The 23844-nt window shown below is 40.8% G+C and overlaps 1 protein-coding gene across 1 annotated transcript; it reads left to right on the top strand.

The window, feature by feature from the left end:
- Positions 1-294: 294 nt before the first annotated feature.
- On the top strand, positions 295-23834 carry LOC135207881 (ADP-ribosylation factor-like protein 8B-A). Its single transcript, XM_064239780.1, has 4 exons — positions 295-493; positions 3129-3283; positions 4769-4930; positions 21262-23834. Exons 1-4 carry the CDS (start codon positions 371-373, stop codon positions 21380-21382), a joined length of 561 nt encoding a protein of 186 aa, XP_064095850.1. The 5' UTR covers positions 295-370; the 3' UTR covers positions 21383-23834.
- The last annotated feature ends 10 nt before the right edge of the window (positions 23835-23844 follow it).

The following is a 23844-nucleotide window of genomic DNA, read 5'->3' as shown; positions in this document are numbered from 1 at the left end:
CACTCATCATGACCACTAACAGTCACGTGCTATTATTAGTTAATCGCTGCGATACTTTGTAGCAGTAAAGGTGTTCAAGTAAACCTAATAGATCCCATTTTCGCATCTAGCTCATAAGACAGAGCGAAAGGTACGAAGAAAACCAACCAATTAACACGGTTCACCTTCGATACCTTATAGATCAGGTGTGTGAAAGATCGTGCAGATAATGGAAGGCGAAGCGATGCTCTTTTGTCGGAGGGGTCCCCCGATCCCTTATGGGTGATCGGGTATTCTTTCGTCTATCGGTGTTTGGGTGCTGCTGTTTAGTCATAGTACGAGTGACAGCGAATCGAGTGTTTTTGCAGTCAGTGTCTCGTGACCCTTCAAGATGCTGGCCTTAATCAACAGAATATTGGACTGGTTTAAGAGCCTCTTTTGGAAGGAGGAGATGGAACTGACGCTCGTAGGGCTCCAGTATTCGGGAAAGACCACTTTTGTCAATGTTATTGCCGTAAGTGTCAAGTTTTTCTTTAGGCGTTGGCGACGTCACTTATTGTTCCGAGAATGGTTTCGGCTTAGCTGACCGCTCGTATTTGAGGTCTTTTCTCTGTATTTTAATGAAGGCAACAATCGTTTCTGGACCAGAATTCAACCCAAACCGGTCTTAATGTAGGCGCGAGTTTTAATTTCGACGATTAGACATTGACAGTGACGCGAAGATGAAACGTAGCCTGGCGGCGCCTTACCATTGATTAAAGCATTTGGAGATGTCTGATTAGCCTACCTTATGTCTGCTCTGTTGTTAACGCAGTTTTTTTGAGTATTGATTAAACGACTGATTTAGAAAATGCGAAATAGTATTACTTTGTTTGATTGAGTTGGGTTAAAACAGTCCATTGTAAGAAAATTGCTTTATGCTAACAAGTCCCAGGCTGATAATCCTATAAGTCAACCCTTACCTAACCTACGTAATGGTAGCTTAGTGATTGATAACAGGCCATTGACTTTGCAATTAGGTGTTCACATCCTTGCATCAAAATTCTACTTAAGCTAATTCGTTAGGACAAAGATTGATATTAGAATGATCACACAGTCACTGTCATCATTGTCTGAGTCATCACATTTCTCAAATTCATTTACACCTTGCATCACATTGAATCCAACCAGTATTGGCCCTTTGAATATAGATATTGATGAATAGCCTAAATCATATAAGCTTTTTGGAAGATGTCTGACATAGCCTTACAGGTTATACCTAGAAATAATAATTGATTTGTGGCAGCATTGGGTTATGCTTTTTGATTCTAGGGACCTCAAAGCTGGTCGCGGGATTTCTGTAACGTGTAACCATTAAAGAAAAATCTGTTAAAATATTTGCTTGTCATCTTAATGCCACTAATAAGTATTTTTTCTTATATATCAAGAATCATGAGACACTCCTTAGCTATGTTGAATATTTGTTATTATTATGTTAATGTTAGGTTAGGGCTAACCATGAACCATAAGCCCAGGCAAAGTTAGCCTAAGTAGGCCAATTATAGCATTGATAAGGATCATCTCACTAGTGAATTCAGAGTTGTTATGACAAACTGGGCATATTATAACTTGATAAGTATTTTTAAGCCCAAGCCCCAAGGTCATACTAAAAATTTAGTATATATCTGACCCGTAAAAGGCTTTGGGTCCAGTGATAAATAATACTTTGTCAGAAATTTGACAAACATGTATAGGTACTCAGAGAATTCAACAGCCTGTTACTCATAGAGCCATAATATTTGTTATGTATTAACCTCTGGCTATTAAAAGTGTCGTTGTTCAGATTCAAGTTCATAAGGATGCATAGGCCACCTCCAGGCACTAGGGTATAATACTTTTGATTAAAATAAAAATAATAAAGTGAAAATATTGGGTTTTTCGGTGATAGAATGCACAATGGACAACATGTAAATGGGATGTAGATTTAAGATTTCACTTTACTACGAGAATAACTTTCAGTGAGGATATCTCACCTTCTGTAAAACAGTTGTTCTTGGATATCAATCATGAAGAAAAGTAAACAATAAGACATTTGTGTTGAGAAATCCTGTGGGTATAAAAAATAAGTAATTGTTAATAAATTTTTATCCACAAAATTGTGCATTGTATTTTTGATAGGAAAATTTTGCTTATTTCAAAATATGCTAGCATGTGAGGCTGTTTCATGTATTTATTACAGTGTTAGATGTTAATGACATAGCTTGGTTATCTACATGTAATGTATAAATTGGATGGAATTGTAAGTAGTTATGAATATTGTAACTTTGTGTTAATCACAGATATGAAAATGTTACATACTGATGTGTAGATTTTAGGATGAAATAAATTTCTATTTGATAACTTGATTTGTTGGCAATAGTTTTTGGTAATACATATTACCATTACAATACTACATTATCACCACTCCTGCTGTCAGTAGGTGAAAAAATTTATGGCCTCTTGATTTTCACATAGTGAAAACTGTGAGTGAAGAAGTTAGTAGATGAAGTTACTAAATAAACTAATAACTAACAAATGAAAAGTAGATAAATTAGAGAATAGTATACAATGTATATGTATAATTTACCCTCGAGCAAGGAAGCCTACTTCAAGACTATGGAAGATTAAAGAGTAGATGTGGCATCCAAAATGACCTGGCCAGCTTTGGGCATAGATGTCCCTGTTGTCATCTTAAAACATATTAAGAATAAGAGGATATATTGAAAGAAATTGGTTTGAATGGTAAATTTTTGAAAAGGTACATTTTGAATGAATATATTATTGCAATTCTGTTGGTTTTATCCCAGAAATGGTTTGTTTTAGTGGTTTTAGGGAAGTCATAAGATTTCTGTTAGTGATTTTTAGTATATTAAAATATGAATGCTGTTGTTGCCGGTAGAGGAACTTCACTGCTGCTCTTTGTATATTTGTTTTATTGGTATTGATTTTTTTTTATGAAAGTTGCTCTGTGCTTGGTAGTTTTTAAGTGCTTATTTTCATACGTGAGTGTGAAAGTCACTTCAAGGGTGATTTACTCCAAATACTTATGCTGTGCCTCATAGTCATACTTGGGTACATTTTTCCAAATTGCCCAGAATCGGCATCAGTTAATTGAATTGTTTCTTTTCCAGTCTGGGCAGTTCAGTGAAGATATGATACCAACAGTTGGTTTCAATATGAGGAAGATTACGAAGGGTAATGTTACCATAAAAGTCTGGGATATCGGAGGGCAGCCAAGATTTAGATCTATGTGGGAGCGTTACTGCAGAGGTGTAAATGCCATAGTGTAAGTTTGGCTACAAGTGGGTTCTTTGTTTACAGTTTATATATCCTTTTCCTATTCAGCCTTTTCACATGATTTGTTTCTTCTCCTTGCTATGTTTGTGGCCAGCTCTCCACTAAGAATAGAGTATTTACTCAGTCCTTTTTATTAACAGCTAGCTTGCTTTATTTCACAATTTAGTGTACTATGTTCATCAAGAGTTGAAATACGGTATCTTTTTTTTTCTGCCTATTATGATATTTAAAATACTTAAACCTAGTACTGTATCAGGTTTCATTCATTTTAATACTGTATGTACAGGCTGTTCTAGTACAGATACGTATACATTTCTGTATAGGTACAGACATTGCTAGAAAATAGTGTCATTAAGTACCAAGACAATAGTAGGGGTATATAGTGGAAACATCTCAATAAGTAGTGATCCTCATACATACTTTGAAGTGTTCTAAAAATCATCAGTAGATCAAAGAAAACTGTAGATAACTACACAATCTTGCAAAATAGAACTGTAATATTTTTTATTATATAACTGTACCATCTTCCAAAATAGAACTTTAATATATTTGATGGGCTGTTGTTCATGTGCTTCAATGTTAGTTAAGCCTTTTACTTAATATCCAATATCTTTGTTCGTATATGTCCTTTAGGGAACATTGCTGTTTTTGTTTCCCATTCTTTTGTTTTGTACTTACTACTGGTAATTTTTGTCATTTTTACATATGTCAGCTGTTATTCTAGGTAGTTTGAAGGAATTAAAAAACTTTTTAACTTCAGCGATAATTTACTGTTGGGATTTTTTTTATACATGACATTGAAATGTTTAGGATGAGTTAGTTTTTGGTCCATAAAGTCCTGCTGCCATATAAAGAATTAATCGGCTTCATTAAATTTTTTAGAAGGTGCAATACTTATTTTCTCTTAACATGGTCAGAGGATAAAGTAGGCAAGAAATTTAGAAAATGGTCGTGTCTAGTACCTTTGTGTAATAGACTCAAATATTTGATAAAAGATTATTTTTTATGTACTACGTACCTTGAATTTGTAACTGTCGGCTTTGTTAATATATTTTAGGGATCCTTAGCCGTTTTTCAGTCATGGAATGTTATTTGTAGTTTTTATATATGCTCGGACTGATGTCTATTTTATAAAGTAAAATTAACCATTATTTCTTATAACCATAAGAGTAAAGAGAGTTATGTATATAAAATTCCCTATATAGTAGGGAGTTCAGAATAAACATTGATTAGATATAGCTAGTAATTTTTGTCATGCTTGAGGCTGTCATTAGTTTTTGTTATAAATGGTGACCCATATACATTTAGCTATTCTCATAAGAAATCTCAAATAAGTCTACGATAATTGGTTTTGTTATTTAGGAAGGTTGGTCCCTTTTCCTTCCAGAGAAACTTGGAAGACTAATATGAGAAAGAGATACATACTGTATATGCATATTGGCTTCTTGGGAGTAATTAAAGAACTCTTTTGCAGATATATGGTTGATGCAGCTGATCCAGAAAAGATAGAGGCATCACGGAATGAGCTTCACAATTTGTTAGATAAACCACAGCTAGCTGGTATTCCAGTTTTAGTTTTAGGTAACAAGAGGGACTTGCCGAATGCACTTGATGAAAAGGGTCTAATTGAAAGAATGTAAGTATTGTATTTGAAGTTTGTAATGATCAAGGTTGACGTCAGGAGCATGAATTTGTATTATTTCAGTAAAACATGCCTAGCATTCATCTAGTCAGGTGTCAAACTCATGGCTCGCGGGCCAAATGTGTCCCGCAGGATGGTCTTAAGTGGCCTGCGAGGTGGCAAGAGATTTTTCAACTCAAGCTACAACTGTTAGAACTGAGGATAATTAAACTAAAGTTACTAAACCATTAAAATGAGACATAATAAGTTTTACTTTCATTAATATGACAATTTATTAATTTATTTCATATTACAGTTGCTGGCAATAAGGCTTTTTTTATTGCAAATCTTAATAAATGAGTCATAAGAAATAAGGAGTAAGTAATTACCAAATCTTTGATGGCCCTCGAGACCATAACCAAGTGCATAATTGGTCCTTGAAAGGATTTGAGTTTGACACCCCTGATCTAGATACAGCTCTACCTGTTGTAAAGACAAATTTTGTTTCTGTGGAGATACAAACTTTACGCCTTCATATATAGACTATTTTGCAGCAGAACTGGAATGGCCCCTGTAGTGGAATAGTGCCATCAGTGGACCTCATGCGGTGCACTGTAGACATTACTTATGGTTCTTTGCAGCATGCCTTTGCCCCTTAGCTGCAACCACTTTTGATCCTTTTACTGTACCTACTTTTGTATTTTCTTTCTTCATCTTACTTTCTACCCTCTCCTAACACTTGATTCATAGTGCAACTGCGAGGTTTTCCTTCTGTTATACCTTTCAAACCTGATATGTACTGTCAATTTCCATTTCAGCGCTGAATGACCTCTTAGGTCCCAGTGCTTGGCATTTGGCCTAAACTATATTCAAGTTAATGACACTTGAACAGCTGTAGACTGGGATAAGGTGGGTAACATGATGAAGATTGGGGTGGGTGGGTTACCCACACCTCGCCCTGCTAACAGTGGATGGCTTTTATTTTTTTTAGGTATGGGTTACACCCTAAATGCACATAACGATTTGGTTTCATGGTAAAACAAGTATTAAGTAATCTTGACATGGTCAGAAGTGAGGTCCTTCCACCCAAGATATATAAAAAAACAATCCAGTGGCCTCATTTATTAGGTACCAAGAAGAAATTAAAAAAATAAGAGGTAGAAACTTTTAATTTTCTTGAAACATATTAAGACCAGTGCTGGCATTGGGTTTTCAGTATTTAGCTGTCAGTTTTTATTGTACAAGTGCATTTCTTCTTCTGACATCTATTCTTACAGCATACGTTCAGTATTTTAACTGCTGTGAAGAAAATAGCACATATGAATGAAGGAAATTTTATTATTTTTAGTGGTGCAAAAAGCAAGCATTTTACAAGCAAAAGCCAGCCTGAGAAGAGCCTTTTTAAGGTTCAGAGGTCTGGTTAAACTAATCTTTAATTCTATCCTATAGGCAAAAGATGCTTCATTATGCTATGATTTCATGCTGTGAATCAAAAATTTTATTGAATGTATATGGCAAAAAATACTTTATAAAATAAATGAAACATCATAAGGTTGATATCCCCTTGGAATTCTAGCAATGTTCCCAGATGGGAGACAGCATTTTGCAGGTTACAAATAGACCATGCCTGTCTAATACATAGATTCCTGTTGTGATGAGGGCCCTAGATTTTGAGACATATATTAATTGAGTATCCTAGGTATATTTTTGCCAAGATTTTTGGAATTGTAATATATAATGGTACATAATTCCATTTTAAAATGTGCCTTATTTGAGAAGCAGACCTGCTAAAGATTTAGTTTTTTCTTAAAAATTTTCACTTATGTTAATGTGGCATTGTAGTTTATGTTAACATAAATGACCATTAAAGTTATGGTGCCAGATAATTTATGATTAGTTAAGAACATTTTGTTAGAATATATTTTCATATATAATTTTGCCATGTTTTTTTTTTTTAAATATGCTTTATGAATCTTATCAACTGTTGAAGGTAGCTTTCATCTCCATATCGATAGGCGAGTCAAAGGAAGACTGCATGGCTGATCTGGATAACTGTCAAGTATATTGTTCTCCACTATAACTGGTTTACTTAAGGTAAATTCTTGGATGATCCCTATGCCTACGAGACGTTAGTTTGGCGGCCGCTGATTGGCTGGGAGCGGCCTACCTCCTGGTACCAGCCAATCAGTGGCCACCAAACAAACGTCTCGTAAGAATAAGGCTCATCCGAGAATCTACCTTAAGTGAATCAGTTATAGTGTGTTTCAAATGTTTTCGGTCTTGTCAGGGTTTTTTGCCATCATTGTGTATATAGGTGCTCATTGGTGTTTCATGGTTGTGGTACTGTACATTTATTTTTCCTAGGATGCCTTACACCTGAATCAAGGCTAAGAATATCAGGTTTTGAAAGAATGATTACTGTGTTAGCAGGTTGAATTTTGAGGTAGCTCAACACATTGTTAGTGCTGCTGGCTGCAAAGGTATAAAGTATGATCATGAAACTAGATGCAAGGAATGTAGGGATTTTCAAATGACTTTATACTTAAGTCATTAGAAGGGAAGCAGATAGATTGTGAAAGGTCATAAACCTCTCATTTCTTCCTTTCTCCAGGTCCTTTGTTTGTAGTTATCCTCAGTTCAGTTTATGGTTTTTTTCCTCTGTTCTAATGCTTGAGTTAGTTATAAGACTCCCTCTTTAGCTCCCCTTTCAGTTCAGAAAATAAGTATGTAACAAAAAGTTAGAACAGGACATAACCCTAATTTCAGTCAGTAAAAGGTTTGTCTAAATTTGTTTGGGAACCATTCTAGGTTTCCTCATAGTGTGCGATCACTTTCATGTTCCCCTGTAAGAGGTAAGTCCATATGTAGCCTGAGCTCAGTAGTGTCTTGCAACAGCTGGAAGAGTCTGCTGCCATGAACCAAGTTGATTCTTGGGGCACTGTAGTTCTGTGCCCTCCATCACTTGCTTCATGTTTTTCTTGCTCTTGAGTCTTGTTTAATGCAGTAGCCACAAGATTGTTGTGGTAAATGCAAATCCTTGCACTGTATTTTACTTATACTGTCATTGTCATCTAGTAATGAGGTTGTAAGCACCGATAGGACTAATTATCTAGGTATAGATAGTAGTGTTGTTAATAATAACATGTTTATAGTGAGTTGTACTTATTCTAATATTACATTGACTCAATTGTTAAACCAATCAGTTGTTCCGACACAGCATACAAACCTTCGGTCCTTTTACAATAGGAAGGTACTAGCGGCAGCTGGATAGGTCGTAAGCTTCGAACAAGGGTTCGGTAGTTAACTGCTTGTCCGACAGGCCGCGCGCGCGCAACTGGGAGGTAACAAATCACTTTTGCTTTCGGCCTGCTGGCGTGTGGACGTGTATCATCGCTCTCTGCCCGCTTCATCGTCGTTGCTTTCGCATGGTTGTGTTTTTCTTTTTCTATTTATCTAGTGAAAACTGAATTGTAAGTACAATCATTTCATATTTATTTCCATTGAATTCAATTGTGAATTAAAGGATCTTGGTTTCCTCCACGCCCTCCGATTACCCGAGTGCCGGGACTGAAGGGCGTAAGTGCGGGAATTCATTTTCCCAGAAATGATCTCGTATTGTGTATGCTCGGTGCCGAGGGCTGGGAGAGCGCTTCGCTCCGAGCGTAATATTTTGGTTGGAAATGTGTAGATGAAAATCGTAAGTAAGTGCTCTTTTCATTTATATTTTTTTTGACCTGTATGCTCGTTGCCGAGCGAATGCACTCGGCACGAAAACTTATTCTGTATGGAAGTGGAATCGCAAGTACAGTATTCTTTTTCATTTTCATATATTTTTATTTTGATTGTAGCAATACTCATTTGGATCAGTTTCCGAGCTTACCCGGAAATTGATCCTTTCCCCTTTTTATTTGAATGAAGTGAAATCGCAAGTGTAGTTCTTTTTTCATTTTCATATTTTATGAGATTGCATTGTTTACTGGATCAATGTTTCCGCTATTTCCCGGGAATTGATCCTTCCTTTTTATTTGTATGAAGTGAAATCGCAAGCGGCAGTATTCTTTTCATTTTCATATATATTTGATTGCATCAATTCATTATGGATCAAGGTTTCCATTCATAATCGGGAATGGATCCTTTTACCCTTGCGCTCGGTACCGAGGGCGCAAATGCGCTCGATCCGAGCCCTTATTCATTGTGAAGTGAATCGTAATGCAAGATTCTTTTTCATTTTATTCCTTTTATTATTGATTGCATCAATATTTATTTGGTTCAAGTTCCGCTCAGTCAAGGAATTGATCCTTATGCCCTTGCATTCGGGCCGAGGCACGATTGCTCTCGGGCTCTCTTATTATTATTGTTGGGTACATGGGTGCTGTGCGGGGGTGGGGAACGAGAACCCCCCCCCCCCCCCCCCCCCCCCCCCCCCCCCCCCCCCCCCCCCCCCCCCCCCCCCCCCCCCCCCCCCCCCCCCCCCCCCCCCCCCCCCCCCCCCCCCCCCCCCCCCCCCCCCCCCCCCCCCCGACCCCCCCCCCCCCCCCCCCCGCTCAGCTCCCACAGATGGCCCTTCCCCTTGGGGGGGGGAGGTTATCTGCGTTCTTCTCCTCGCCCGATCCGTCGAGCGCGGGGGAGGGCGCTCGGTGCCCGATGTACAATTGTATTCGGGGTCTTCCACTCGTTCGGAGAGGGCTCACCCACCCGCGCGAGGGGTGGGGACTTCCCCCCCACTAATCGCTACTACTGTTATTTCCGCAGGTGCTACTGCCACGAGGGTGGACCTTGGTGAGGTATGGGCGTCCTTCCATTTGCAGGGCGTGCTAGTGTCTAGGGGCTGCGGTTCTATGTCTGGGCCTACTGCGGTCACCCATGGATGTGACCACGCTCCAGGTGATGACGTCCCTCCTCGCCTTGGTGTACTCGCCTCACGTGGTAACAGTCTTGCTACAGCCGCTGTGAAGTGCCGTTCGCCGTACGAGAGGGGGGCGTGCCGCCGCGCTCGTGGTTGCCGCGCTGCCGCGACCACACTTCCGCTGCCCTAGAGCTCGCCCCTGGACCTGCCGCCGGTACCAGGATGTTGCTGGCTGCTGCTCCACTTCCTCCTGTTTCCGGTGCTGCCTGCCGTACCTGCCGATTCTGGGCTGACTGTCCATGCAGTTGCTGCGCTGGCTGTCCCTGCCGTTGCTGCGCTGGCTGTCCCTGCCGTTGCTGCGCTGGCTGTCCCTACCGATGCTGTGCTGGCTGTGCCTGCTGTTCCTGAGATGCCCATACCTGCTGACGTCGTCCCTGTTCGTGGTGGTACTACCCCAGACTATGGTCTGTCTGTACAGGTGCGTCCGGGCCCTGTGGCTTCGGCTACAGCAGCCCCGGCTCCGCCCTGGATGGCAGATCTTACGTCTGTCCTGAGGAAGCTGACGAAGAAGAGGAGGAAGGTGTCGTCGTCGTCGTCTTCATCTTCTTCTTCTTCATCGTCGTCGGCTGCCGCCTCTTCCCCTTCGACTTCTAAGGCTTCACAGCCGAGGAAGAAGAAGGTTGCCTCCTCCCTCCTAAGAAGTCTCCCTCGGGAGCTTCTCGGGACCCGTCTCACCTCGGTGGGACGGGAGGGTTCCTTCCGCTGGTCCTCCTGCTCCTTCGGGAGCGAGGGGGCCCGTCTCTTCTTCCGCAAGAAGAAGACTACGGGGACCAGAGGGGTACCAGCTAAAACCCGGTACGGTCCTCGCCTGGTGTCAGTGGTTCTGCCACTGCATCAGGGTCCGTCTCGGCCTCTCGTTCGCGGGAGGTACCGAGTGTACGGTCGCCTACCAGCGACCGTGCAGCCAGGAACCAGACCTCGGAGCTCGCTCAGCGTCAGGTTCACGGCACGGGGCGGAAGACTGGTGACAGCCGCTCACGCGACTGTCACCAAGACCAGCTCTCGCTCTCGCGGCGACCAGCTGGCACCCGGGGACGTGACGGTCCACGACCGGCCACGGGCTGAGGCTTGGGAAGAGGTCCTCCCGTTCGCCGGTGCCAGCCACGGCTGGAACCAGCGACGTGACGTGCCGTGAGGACAAGCACCGGTCTCACTGTGACAGTGGAGCCTGCAGGTCGCCTGACCGTCGCTCTCACAGAGAGCGATCGGGTACGGCAACCAGCACCAGCTCTTCTGACACTTCGAGATCGGGGCCGCTGTGCTCAGTCCAGCCGTTCTCCACAGCGAGACGGTTCGACCAGGCCTGCAGCTCGATCGCCACCGCGGGTTGACGATCGCCTGCAGCCCTCCAAGCCTGCTGGTTCTGCCAGCGAGCGAGGAGGAGGGAGCGTCAGGTCTGCCTCTCCCGTACCTTCAACCTCCTCGGGTTACACCGGGAGGAGCGAGGTATTGAGGAGTGATCGTGAGGGGTGCGCCCCTCATGATCCCACCACGACGCCCTACGTGCCAGGCACGGTTCTTGGACCGGCCAGGACGTATGCGCAAGTGGATGGAGAAGACCGAGAGGGCTGTCGCTGTTCCCCCTTCTTAGGAGGAAGGTTCTCGGAATATGCTCTTGTTCGAAGGGCTTAACGGTCCCACTCTGCAAGATGCTGTGACTTCCGAGATCCAGAGGAACTTTGCCGAGGATTATGGCGCTGATTCGTCAGCACAACGACCTCGGGGAAGGATCGCCGCTCCCACCAGCAGAGCCACGTCTCGGCTCGAGTCGTTTTGGGGGCCCGAGAGGGAACCCAAATCGACGGTGGGGCTGCCGCGATCGGAGCTTGCCGACTGTGTTGAACCAGGTAGTCTCTCGTCTCCGGACAAGAAGGCTCTCTCAGTTCTGGCCGGTCGAACAAGCTACTTCACCTCCTCTACTGCGACAGAGGCTTTCTACGTGTCTTCGGACACCGTATTTGAATACCCTTCGGTCCTCCTGAGGTTTCGACCTCGACGAGGACTGGAATGAGTCGGAGGACGGTATCGGCTCTCTCCTGTCAGGTGTCGATCAGCCCCACCCAGACGACGTTCACAGTGGCGGCAGACCCTTACCTACAGTATGAGTTCGTAACCCTCCTCGGGAAAACGTTTTTCTCCTGACGATACGTTTTCCCAGGCTCTGAGAGGCCATCGCCGTAAGGCGATGGCTGCTCCTTTTCTTCTCCAACTGCTAGTTCCGCTGGGAAGGCGAGCCAGTATCCAATTCCTCCCCCATTCCCTCTCTCCTTACGGCTACGAGGGAAAGGGGAGGGATCCTACAGAGATTTCTCTGTAAGATCCACGTTAGGGGGCTGTGCTACCGGGGGGACCTTCCTTCGGGTCCTACCATGACGTAAGCCCCGGCGTTGAGGAGGGATCCTGCCCCTTTCTCGATTTCTACGGGAATCGATCAGAGGACACAGCCGATATCGTTTGACGAATTCGGTGGGGGGTTTCGCAGAGTGCTTAGAATTCTACGGAATTTCTAGCGCACTCAGAGTGTTCGAGTTTTTACGATCTCCAAACACTTAGGCGAGACCACGGTCCAAAGTGAGCGAGAATCCCCGATAATTGTTACACGATAATCGGGAACCTCGCTTATGCTCGAATTCCTGTAATTTCTAGCATTGGTAAGAAGACTGCTGCTGAAAGAAGAGTATCTCACAGTAGGCGATTACCTGGAAATAGAGAAGAACGGACGGGAACTTCCAGTTTGGCTTGAACTATCGTCTTCGGTATTCTGTTCACCATTGAAGCTTTCCTTTGGGAAAGACTTCTCCTTCACTCTCTTGACTAGAGAACGAAGGCGGTCGATCTCCAATCCTTATTCTCATTCCTCGAGAGGAAAAGAATTTTAGGATGGAGGTCGTGGTACAAGAACCTACAAATATACTACGTATATTACCCTCGCGACATGATTCTTTTAACAGTTGAATTGTCCGGGGGTAGGCGCATACCGTAGTTAACTCTACGGTTTGTGACCAAGACGAATTGTATCTTATTGAACTGCAACTCGGGGTTGCCTGCAACCTCCCAGCAGTTATCAGTTTCGATTTTAGATACTTGGTATTGTCATGACAACACCAAATCAGCTTTTGTATTACCGAAATCCGTTTCGTTTAAAATATAATTGCCTCGAGCGTATTCTTTATGCTCGATGGTTCTAGCCGAACGCATTCCTTCGTGGATTAATGGATTTACCTGGCAACTCCAGGATGACGAGTCACCGAGAGCTACTGCGTATTGAACTGCCTGATAGCGGCTCAGTATCAGCTAGGTCTCAGGAGATGCACGATTCGGTTTACGTCTCTCTCTCCCCTGGTTTGATTGACTACCGAACCGTATCTCTGCCCAACAATCATGGACTTAGGTCTCTGATTAACGGGGATTCTCGCAATAATGAAGGACCATCTACTGCTGTGACGCGATTTTATCGCCTTCGACATTGCGAGAATTTTCAACAGAGATATCTCTTGGACTCTTTCATCTTTCTGTTTACCGCACGGTAACAGAAGTCTGTACTAGTCACCCGCTCATCGCACCGCGATAAGCGAATAATTTTTGCAGACATCTGAGTTTGTCTTCAAAATATCTCGTATTCGTAGGTGTGCAATTATTCATTGCTCGCCCGAATTAACAGATATGTCAGAAGACATAGCCTACTCTCCGACCTGACAGCTCTACTTCCAAATGTTCAGCCCATGAGAAGCAGTTCTTCAGGCAGTATTTCCCTGTCTTCATTACTGAAAAGCGCTCCGCTTTTATTGCAACTACGATCCTCACCGGACAGCAATGAATAGCGGTTTTAGCGTTCTCAGTCTTTGTAGTACAGGTTCAGAATCTTGAGAATCCTTCTCTCGTTCAGCTGTGAAGACGTAGGTTGCATTTTCTGTACACCTTCGTCTTCAACGACACATAGTGTTGTTTCTCCTTAGCCGAGAATCAACTATACTATGAGATATCTTGCCATCAGGGACCTCGGTCTCTAGAAGGCAATTGACTTTCGCCTGTTGGGCACATGCCTTAAGTTAGAGTCATCACTTGCCTTCTGGCATCGGTGACGAACAAATTATTGGTTTAGTCTCTTGGCATAACCCTTTTAAGGCGAAGGTCACGTGACTTGCTCGGGTGCTTGGACAACTTGCCTCCTACCGAACGCAGTCAGTCGGCAAGCTGTCAGAGTGCCCAAGTCTGTTACGAACTTCGCTGTGGACTTAGTTCGGTTGTTCCATAACAGTCTTTTCTTGTCCTAACGGCTTGTCACAGTACCCATACCATCGACACCCACCATTGAGTGTCGGTGTCCTATCCACTACCGAGAAGAACAACTTCGCTGCAGACGGATAGACCAGTATGGGTACAGGACATCACCGAAGTCGAGAAGAGGGATAGGTCATACGACCATTCCCTTCTTTTCCTCTGAGGTAATTGCATGACTTTTCCTGCGAAGTCAAGCATCCAGGGGAGGTGGGGATTCGTGACGCTCGATTTCGTGACCGAATTCGTAGCGAAGACTCTGAGCCTTCGGTTCCTGACGATCGGTTAGAGTCCTTCACAATCCCCTCCCTAATGGACTTCACCGCCTTCGATGCGAAGGAGATGCTGCTTTGTCCTGTGAAGAAAGCGACCGCGCTTTCTGAAGAAACTCGACATCCCAGGCTGAGTGTTGAAGACTCTTCGTCAGCACCAAGATGACCTAGAAGTACACTCCCTCGAGTTACACAAGAACTTCTCCGTGGCGCAGGTACAACCAGACCACTGGCACCTCCTTCTACCTTTTGGATATTGCCCACAGGTCCTTGGATCGTTTTCCTTGGGACCCGTGGTGGCTGCTCAACACGTTGTGTAGCTAACCCAGACCCTAGCAGGCTGAACAGCATCGAGTCCTGGTGTGACTGTAAGAATAGATAAGTGAATGAGAGAGTGACTGGCTTCTCTTCCTATCTTTTTCTCCCCCCCCCCTTTACCTGTGGGTAGAGGGATACGGGTCATCACCTTGCTGGATAAGGACGAGATGCCGGTGAGCTACTCGACAGAGCCCCATCCTATCCCTTTCACTAGGGATGGGAGCGAATATCCACCACTTCCTCCTACAAGGGGGGGGAAGTGGATGCCAACAAGAGACAAACCATAACTTTATGTTGCCTCTTGCAAATAGGAACTTGTTCTTGTTTGCTGGTACGAAGAGATACGCTTGCCTCTCTCTTAGTACTTGGTCCAGAGGTCTGACCATTTGATCCTGCGGTGCACACCCCGATCAATCGGACAGAGGCTTGGATCCCTCCCTCGCTCTTACGACCAGGGAGGCATTCCAAGGTTGGCCGAACACCAGTCTGTTCACAAAAGACTCAGATTCCTCCCACCAAGAAGTGTCTTCCTATTGTAAAAGGACCGAAGGTTTGTATGCCGTCGGAACAAATGACAATTTGTCCAAAATTGCATTTTTCCTAACTATACAAACTGAGGTCCTTTTACACATAGTCCCACCTCATGCCACCCCTCACTCTGCAGTTTTTGCTTGGGCCAAAAGCAAAAGTGATTTGTTTACCTCCCAGTCGCGCGCGCCTGTCGGACAAGCAGTTAACTACCGAACCCCTTGTTCGAAAGCTTACGACCTATCCAGCTGCCGCTAGTACCTTCCTATTGTAAAAGGACCTCAGGTTTGTATAGTTAGGAAAAATGCAATTTTGGACAAATTGTCATTTCTACTTCTACTTCTCATTTGAAATCCTTGTCTGCTATTCCTCTTTCTCAAAATGCTTCTGCTTGTTCTTTTTTTTTACATTCTGTTTCTTTGGCCTCTATTAATGTTTCTCTTTCCAGTCCTACTTTGGTCACAGTATCTTCTGTTGTTTCTAGATGTATCTGCTTTGCTTTCTAAGGATGTGTTGTCTGAGAATGCTCTTAAGTACTATGTTGAATTACTTTGTAAGTTGTCACTGTTGCTCATCCCCCCCCTCCCAATTTTTGCCTCACTTTTTTTTTCTCTCTCTCTCTCTTCCTTCCTGATTTGTGTCAACTCTGTTAAACTGCTTCAGGCTATAGGTAGTCAGCAGCTGTTAAACCTCAAACTCCTCTCCTCTGGCACAAAAAAGTTTGAATTGGAGGAGACTCCTTCAGTTTCCTTGTTTGGATTATTGTCCTTCACTTTATTATTTAGTGGAGGAAAGGAGCTCTGTAGAGATTAGGTCTCAGTTATCTTTGAGTATTTATGTGCCCATTAAATATTTGAAGAAACCCAAGCTTCCTCCTTCAATTAGAGTGCATTTCATAATTCTTCTGGTACTCTGACACACAAGCTTCTTTTCAGTCTGTCAGCTCTTGTCTTCCTAGTTTTTGGAAGTTGGAGAGAGCTGCTGCTTATGATAGAGGCACTTCACTGTCGCTTAAAATGTCTTTGGTCAGAGATTCAGTTTTCTGTGCTTTTGTCATTCCTTAAAAGAGGCATACTCATGAGACGGGCAAAATGCTTTGGACATGCTGAGACAGAGTTTTTGTCCAGATCTATGTTTAAATTGTTCAAGTTTTATCTTTTATTAATCATTTGCTCAGTGTGATCACCTCTTCTCAGCATCAGCTTACAGGGTTTGTAGCACCAGCTTAGGATTTGGGATGCCAGTTTAGAGACAGTGTAATGCTTAAAGTGTACGGTGACAGCAGGACTTTAGAATGGCGGGAAGAGTTTTAGAGTTTTCAAATTGAGTGGTCAATATGTGAATGTTCTTATACTTATATTAACTCTATTTTGAAGAATTGAGAATAGTTATACTACTGTCTGTTATCAAAGACTTTGCACAGGATTGGGCAGCTGTTTGGGTTCTTCTTTGGGTCACCTTCTAAGGTGATAAGAGATGGTATATTTATGCAGAATTTGTTAGTTAATCTCTCAGTTTGTGGGGGGGGAAAAGCCTGCCTCTTCGCTTATCTCAGGCCCTCCTTTTAAAGACATACCTCTTTCTCACAGGTCTTTTATACCTTTTGGGGATCTGTTCAGTCCTCAGGTTCCAGAATGAGACCAAGTGCAGGTTTTTGGGCTTGTTTGAAGCGACTTAGTGGGTTTCCCCTCCACTGGTATCATCTCCTATAGCCTTTCTGTTGTATCCTCTCTAGCATAAAGTATCTCTTTCTTCAGTAGGATGTTGAAATTAGAGAAGAATGCGATGGCGCAAGTGTCGCTAATTGACATGGATTTTACTTTCGACTTTCCTAGTTCCATAAGCCACTGGGTTTTGGTGCCCGGTTTTAGATATATGGAGACTGAACAACTCTATTCATCTGTCCCCATACTTCATGGTTTTTTCCAGAACAATAGTTAGATGATTGGTGGACATGCAGGATGCATTTTCCTCATTTCAATAGATCCTGAGTTATGCACGTTCCTTCAGTGTGCATTCGCAGGGAAGGTATTCCTGTTAAAGATGCTTTGATTCAGCTCAATTATTAACAAAGAATTTGTTGCCCTATGTGGTTCATGTTGTCGTTCATGAGTAAGAATTCTTTTCTACTGAATCGACTGGGTCAAGTCGGCCAGCTATGTCGACGGTATTATGAAGGCCAAGGATCTTTTGCTTTGTCTGACTCTGTATGTGCATTATGAATTTCAGTAGACTTTGCTAACTCCTTCTAAGTCCATTCTTGATCTGGGGGTGAAGGTAGACTTGCAATTTGCAGAAATCTCTGTTGGAAGGTGATTAGACACTTCTTGCTGCTTCTCAAAGAATTTTAGCTCTTAATGAAGCTTCCTATGCAGTAGTGTCTTTCTTTATTAGGACACTTTACCTCACTGGCGAATTTCTTAGAATAATCAGGCACAGTTACAGTGTGGTCTCCACATAACAGAATTGCACTTACAGCAAAAGTTCATTAAGCTTTTAAGTAAATCCAGGACCAAACTTGTTGCTAGGTTCTGTAGGAGTTGCACTGAGACTACATGTGACAAGTTAGTTCTTAAACCTGCTTCCAGGTTTTGTCGTTTTTCCCTGCGTCTTGTTAAACAAAATGAAGTTTTGAAAAGTTTTGCGATGATGACTTACTATACACAATGGAATGGTCAGCACTACAGCCAGTAATCCATACAGAGATTCTAGGCTGGTGGAAAGACCATCAGAGTTTCCTGGTTAGTTTATTGCTAAGAGCTTGAACTCCTGGCAATATGGATGTTTCTGCAAACACCCAGTCAGAAACAAGTCATAGTGAAAAAGACTACTCCTTTGGGCAAAAATGAAGAGCATATTATTGGTTTTCCAGTTCATTCCAGGGAAAGACAATGTTTTTTGATAGAGAATTCAGGAAGGACAAGTGTCACCTATGGAGTAGTCATTACATCTTTGAGTCTGCCAGTTGCTGTGGAATTGGGGGAGCACTCAAATGTGGACTCAATAGCATGCGGATCAACGGGAACGACCAGTCTACTACTACTACTGCTCCTTTCAGGGGACCCTTAGGCTTAATCAATAGATGCATTTCTTCAAGTTTGACCCAATTCAGATACACAGATGGAATTATGACCCAATTCAGATACACAGATGGAATTATTTTGACTTTCTTGCTCCAAGTAGATATCTCTCATATCTTCCATTAAGGAAAAATTGATTCAAACTACAGAATTCCATGTGGTTCCACTAACTTCAGCATCCCATACTTAACTGCTTGGAGATGCTCGAGTGTCTTCTCCCTTGCTAAGGTATCTCGGATTCTATCCCCAATCAAATGGAGAAACAACCTTGGCCCTGTATAAGAAGCAGGAGTTAGTGTATTGCTCTGGGAGCTGTTCGAGAAGAATTTTTAGCACCCGTACCCCGGTAGATATCAAAGTTTCTTTGCTTTCTTAGATAAAGTAAGAGTTTTTGCTGTCTACTTTTGAGGTTTTACTTTCTTTCCCTGGTATTGCATCATGTGTAATTGGATTTTCTGGTGATCAGCACCTTAAGGTGTTGAGATTAGTTGAGATTGAAGCCCCTAAAACTCAATACGTATTTGATCTCTCATTGCAATTTAGACACACTTCTATTTTCTATTGGCAGATCCTTTGTATAGGAAGTGTTATTTTTTTTTCATTAGAGCTGGGAATGAGGTTTAAGGCTGTTTTTCTCAAGAACTGCAAGATTTCCAGATTTTAACCTCTTTGGTTGGGAAGGAAGAGGAAACACCTGCCCTGTTAGGGCAAAAAATGGGGAAGGAAGATGAAACACCTGTCCTGTTAGGGTAATTAATTAAAATATATGTATATGGGTTATGTTGTTTTAGTAAACCTAGAATGTCTTTGTCAAAGAATGCAGTGTTCTCTGTGACATTTAATCAGGTTAGTGCATCACAAACTAGTTCCATATCTTTTACCTTTGGTTGTGCCACTCACTACCTAAGTGCGCAGAATTGCATCTGAAAATGGTAACATCATGAATCTGCTGCTAGTAACAGGTGAGATCTTTTTCTCAATCTTATAGGCTCTGTATTAAAACTTGGGTTTTGATATTTTGGGGAGCATGAAGGTACAGCATTGTATATGAGCTTATCTTATCATAAAGGTATTTAGTTTTAGTTGACTTCATTTTTGGGGCTTTCCAAGAGTCACATCGGTCCTGTTGGACCACTTCTTTTTCATTTTGGTTGAATTGAAGTGGTTTTCTCGGCAAGACTGCTCTTTGTTGCACACACATGAAAGCTTTGCTTACTGAATGGCATCCAACTTCTGGTGGCAGTAAGATCCAGAAAGGATTCAAGATTGGGTAAGAATGTTTTTGGGTTTCATACAAGAAACTTTTAGCTTGATTGGCCAAGTGGTTCTTGTCTAGCTGCACTTCCCACAATCCTCTTTTCAATGTGGAAATTGGCTATCTTTAACATTAATTAAGATTCATCCCAAATAATATGAATTTTTATAATGGAATATATTATTTGGATACTTCCCGTTAAGGTAGATCCTGCACAACCTCCCCACAATTTAGTGGCTTCTCACGGAGAATTCTGATGAGCTAAAACATAAGTAACACACCTGTTGGAGATCAAGTATACTAGACAGTCATCCGGATCAGCCATATGAGCTTCTTTTGTTTGAATGCCGAGTCACATATCGGTGCAGAGATATGACCTAACCTAGTTTTAACAGTAGGTAAATATCCAAATGATAAATTTTAAGGAAATTTATATTTTCTACTAATACTCCACCTTCTGTCTCATAGTTTTCATATGAGTAGGTTTGGGTCTGCACACTTCTTTGGTGCCAGAGGAGCCCAGCTGATATCATGTACTATTCTCCATGACATCTCCATTTCCCTCTCATCATGTTATCTTATATACTATATGAAACTTATTAATATCCTTCAGGGGATTAGTTCTCACTATCTTAGTACTGGAGTCTACCATTTCTCTTAAAAGGCATTATCTCACATTAATAGAATCTTTAGATTTAGTGTTGAATTGGGTTTCATTTATTAAAGAAAAAAAATCTTGGGCTGGCCAAATGAGAGTTATATGTTTAAATCAGTGGTTGGGGTAAAACTGGTTTTTAGTTCTTATTTAACATATATAACCCATCTCTTTAATAATTAGATTGTGTCAGTCTAAGAGCATCATATTTAAGCGATGTTATGTTATTTTTGGTCACTTATTTGTCCTATAGATTTTTAACAGATAACCCTTGACTCAGCCCGGTGCGTAGGGAATGTTAATTACCAGTTAGTAAAGCATATTTTTTTAATATCCAAAATTCGTCTGCAGCATATGCCAAAGCTTGGAGGTAAAATTCTAGGGAATTTTATCCTAAAGACCTCTTCAGTTACTAAATTTTTTAATGAATGCAGTTTATCAGATGAAATCGGAATTGTAGGTATTCAGTGTTTGATGTTTTTAATTAGTGTTGTAAGGTAAACTACCTCAAATAATACTATATAATAATGATTTTAATGCTAAACACTCATTTAAATAGGAGGTATTGATGTTGAAACAAAATCCAAAGGCTTGTAATGTGGATTCGAGGCCATTCAACAGATATTGATAATGAAAAGCTTAATAAAAGAATAGGAGTAGTGTAGACATGTATTCTAGAATGCATGGGTGTTGAAGGCATCAACATTTTGTAAGGCAAGAGATACTTAAACTCAGAAAATTTTAGCTGAGACAATCTTGCAAAGCATTTAGCCACTTGAAACTGTTTTAGATAGGTGGTGAATTATTATCTTACTCCTGTATTGCCATTCTTCATCACCTTGGAAGTTGAAGTGTTGTCTCTTGTATAATGTGAGTTGGGCTGCTTTAAGTGTGATGTACTTGATTGACTGGAAAACAATATGTATCAAAAAAAAAAAAAAAAAAAAAAAAAAAAAAATTATTTGATTTTGTGGTTTTTATTCAATGGTGCATAAACACTAAATAAACATTGATTTCAATTTTCAAATTATTCTTACAAATTTTATCTTTCCAGGAATTTGTCTGCCATTCAAGATCGAGAGATTTGTTGCTATTCGATATCATGTAAAGAGAAGGATAACATTGATATAACTCTTCAATGGCTAATTTCCCACTCAAAGTCTGGAGGTCGTTAGGTCATAATTGAGTGGTCAGATGAATACCTATTTAGAACTTTTGGAATTTGGTGACGTCCAGAGATTAAGGATCGACAGTTCTTGCTGTAGTATCTAAAGGTAAAATTTAGTCCAACATTTGATAAACAGTACAGTAGATTGAAATTGATTCATCAGTAGAAAACATAGGCTTTCATAAATTTGTGGTTTTATTCAGGTTCATGGATTGACAATTGATGTTAACTACAGTATGTGAAAAGTAATTAACTAGAAATAAAATTGTAAGAATTTGGATTAGATAATGCAGTTTTTTATTGAACAGGGAAATTCTTCAGTCACCTTGAAACAGATAGAGGTAGACATAATACTGTAGTAAGATAGTGACCGAACATTTTTAGAAAGAGGGACTTGCAGCGTGTTGTGAGCGCAAATAAATTACTTGTATCTTTTTGTATAGCTTTTATACTGTCAGTATTTTCTGCTGTTGTTTTGGATCAGTGCGTTTATTTTATTTGCAAGTGTTACCTTTATGTACTTTTTTCATTCTGCAACTTTTCTCTTGATCATCTTGTAAAGCCATTATTAAGTTTAAGAAATTTGTGAATATTTTTTAACTTACGCTTAAATGTAATTTGAAATGTAACTAGTACAGTATACCTAATTGTATTTTATTAATGTCTCCTTCAATTTTTCTGAATATATACATCATAAGTGAATATTAAGTGTATAATTCACTATTAGGTTATGTATATTTGTAATTTGAAAGTGCAGTAGTCTATCATTTCATATTTAAGTTTGGGGAATATTGCTTAGTGTCTTACCTTATATCTGGGTAGCATAGCCATCATAAAATCCACACTTGCAATTTGAGATGAGGTAACTAAGGTCATCTCTTGGGAGAAATAATTTTTCTAAAAGTCGCTAAAGATTTATTTTATAGATTGTAGCCCCCCTTTTTCTTCTTGCTCTCTTTTCTTAGAAAGAGTGGACCATTCCTCAGCACTTGGCTTCAAGTTGTCATATCAATTGCTCTGTGTTTTTGTCTGGTGCATGTCTGGTCTCCATAAGTGTGTGTATTTTGGCTTGTAAGTGTGCCTGTGTTAGGTTTGTGACTGTTGTAGAATGCCTGGTCATGTTTTTTTGTAATCATCACAGATTATTGAAGGATTATGATGAACTTCCAAGCCTCAGTGCCAGAGTTGATGGTCTGACAGAGGTTGGTTGCTATTCACGAGGATTACATATAACTAAGTGGATTTGCACATACTAGTGCTCCAAGTTGCAGGTAGCTGGTCAGGGTGTCTCGTTTACAGGTTGATATGAGAATCCCGACAGAAATGGTTAGAATTAGTTAACTGTTACCATTTTTTTTTATCTGTAGCCAGAGGGTGTTAACTACTTCTAAGCATTTTTATAGTATATGGTCTTTTATATTTGACACCTAATAGATTATGAAAAGACATCATAGTAACCCATCAGGTAATTTGTATTTCAACAACTTATACATTGAACATATTTCAAGATTACTTAACCTGATTGATACAATTAGAATTCAGTGTGGTGCAGTTAATGAAGGCTGAAAGAAATGCCTTCATCCCTGATGTACATATTTTTATCTCTTGAGATATTAGCTCTTAACCACATGTGTGGCAATGACAAACTTTTTTAGACCAAATTTATTCTACAAAATTTAATTTGCTTTTTGCTAGACCCTAACTGTGTAAGACATATTTTTTAGGAAATATTTCTAATGTAGTTCTTAAAAATACCATTTAGAATTAGAAGAAAAAGATCTGATAAATATGTTGACCCTAGAGACTATATATGCTGATAGTACATGTAGATAACGTCACACACACAAAATATGTTGGCCAGATTACGTTCAGGAGTTGCGCGGAATACGAGAAAAGCAAGTTAGCAATATATATCAGTATATAAATATATATATATATTATGTATACACATTTGCTGTATATATATGAAATTAGGTGTGTGTTGATTGGACTGTCTGAGCCTTAGAACTTTGTGCTATTACCATGAATCATGGACATTGCAGGCCCAAAATGTTTTCTTATGAATAAATCTTTCAGTAAAGCACTTGGTCACACTCATGTCACTACACTTTTGTGAATTATATAGGAATAATTAATGTTAGTCTATCACCCATTTTAGTGACCTGAATTCATAGTGCTTGCCATTTGTTATAAATGGTTCTTATCTGCCTACTGAAACTTGTGAATACAGCATGTTCTGTTGTCAAAAGTATATTAGTTTATTTAAGTTTGTTAATACGTATGTAGAAGTGAATAGTCATTAAAGCTTATTATGATTTCATGTTTGAAAACTGAATTGATGTTATTGCAATTATATGTTTAGTCTGTGATGTTTTGTTATAACCTAATATAAGATTTTTCACATTATTATTTTTATTCATATGATGTACATGTTAAAGAATATATGCTAATATTTGAAATATTTCTCTG

Source organism: Macrobrachium nipponense, chromosome 34 (genome assembly GCF_015104395.2).
Source record: "Macrobrachium nipponense isolate FS-2020 chromosome 34, ASM1510439v2, whole genome shotgun sequence".
NCBI classification, from domain to species: Eukaryota; Metazoa; Arthropoda; class Malacostraca; order Decapoda; family Palaemonidae; genus Macrobrachium; species Macrobrachium nipponense.
This window is presented reverse-complemented; position numbering and strand designations above follow the sequence as displayed.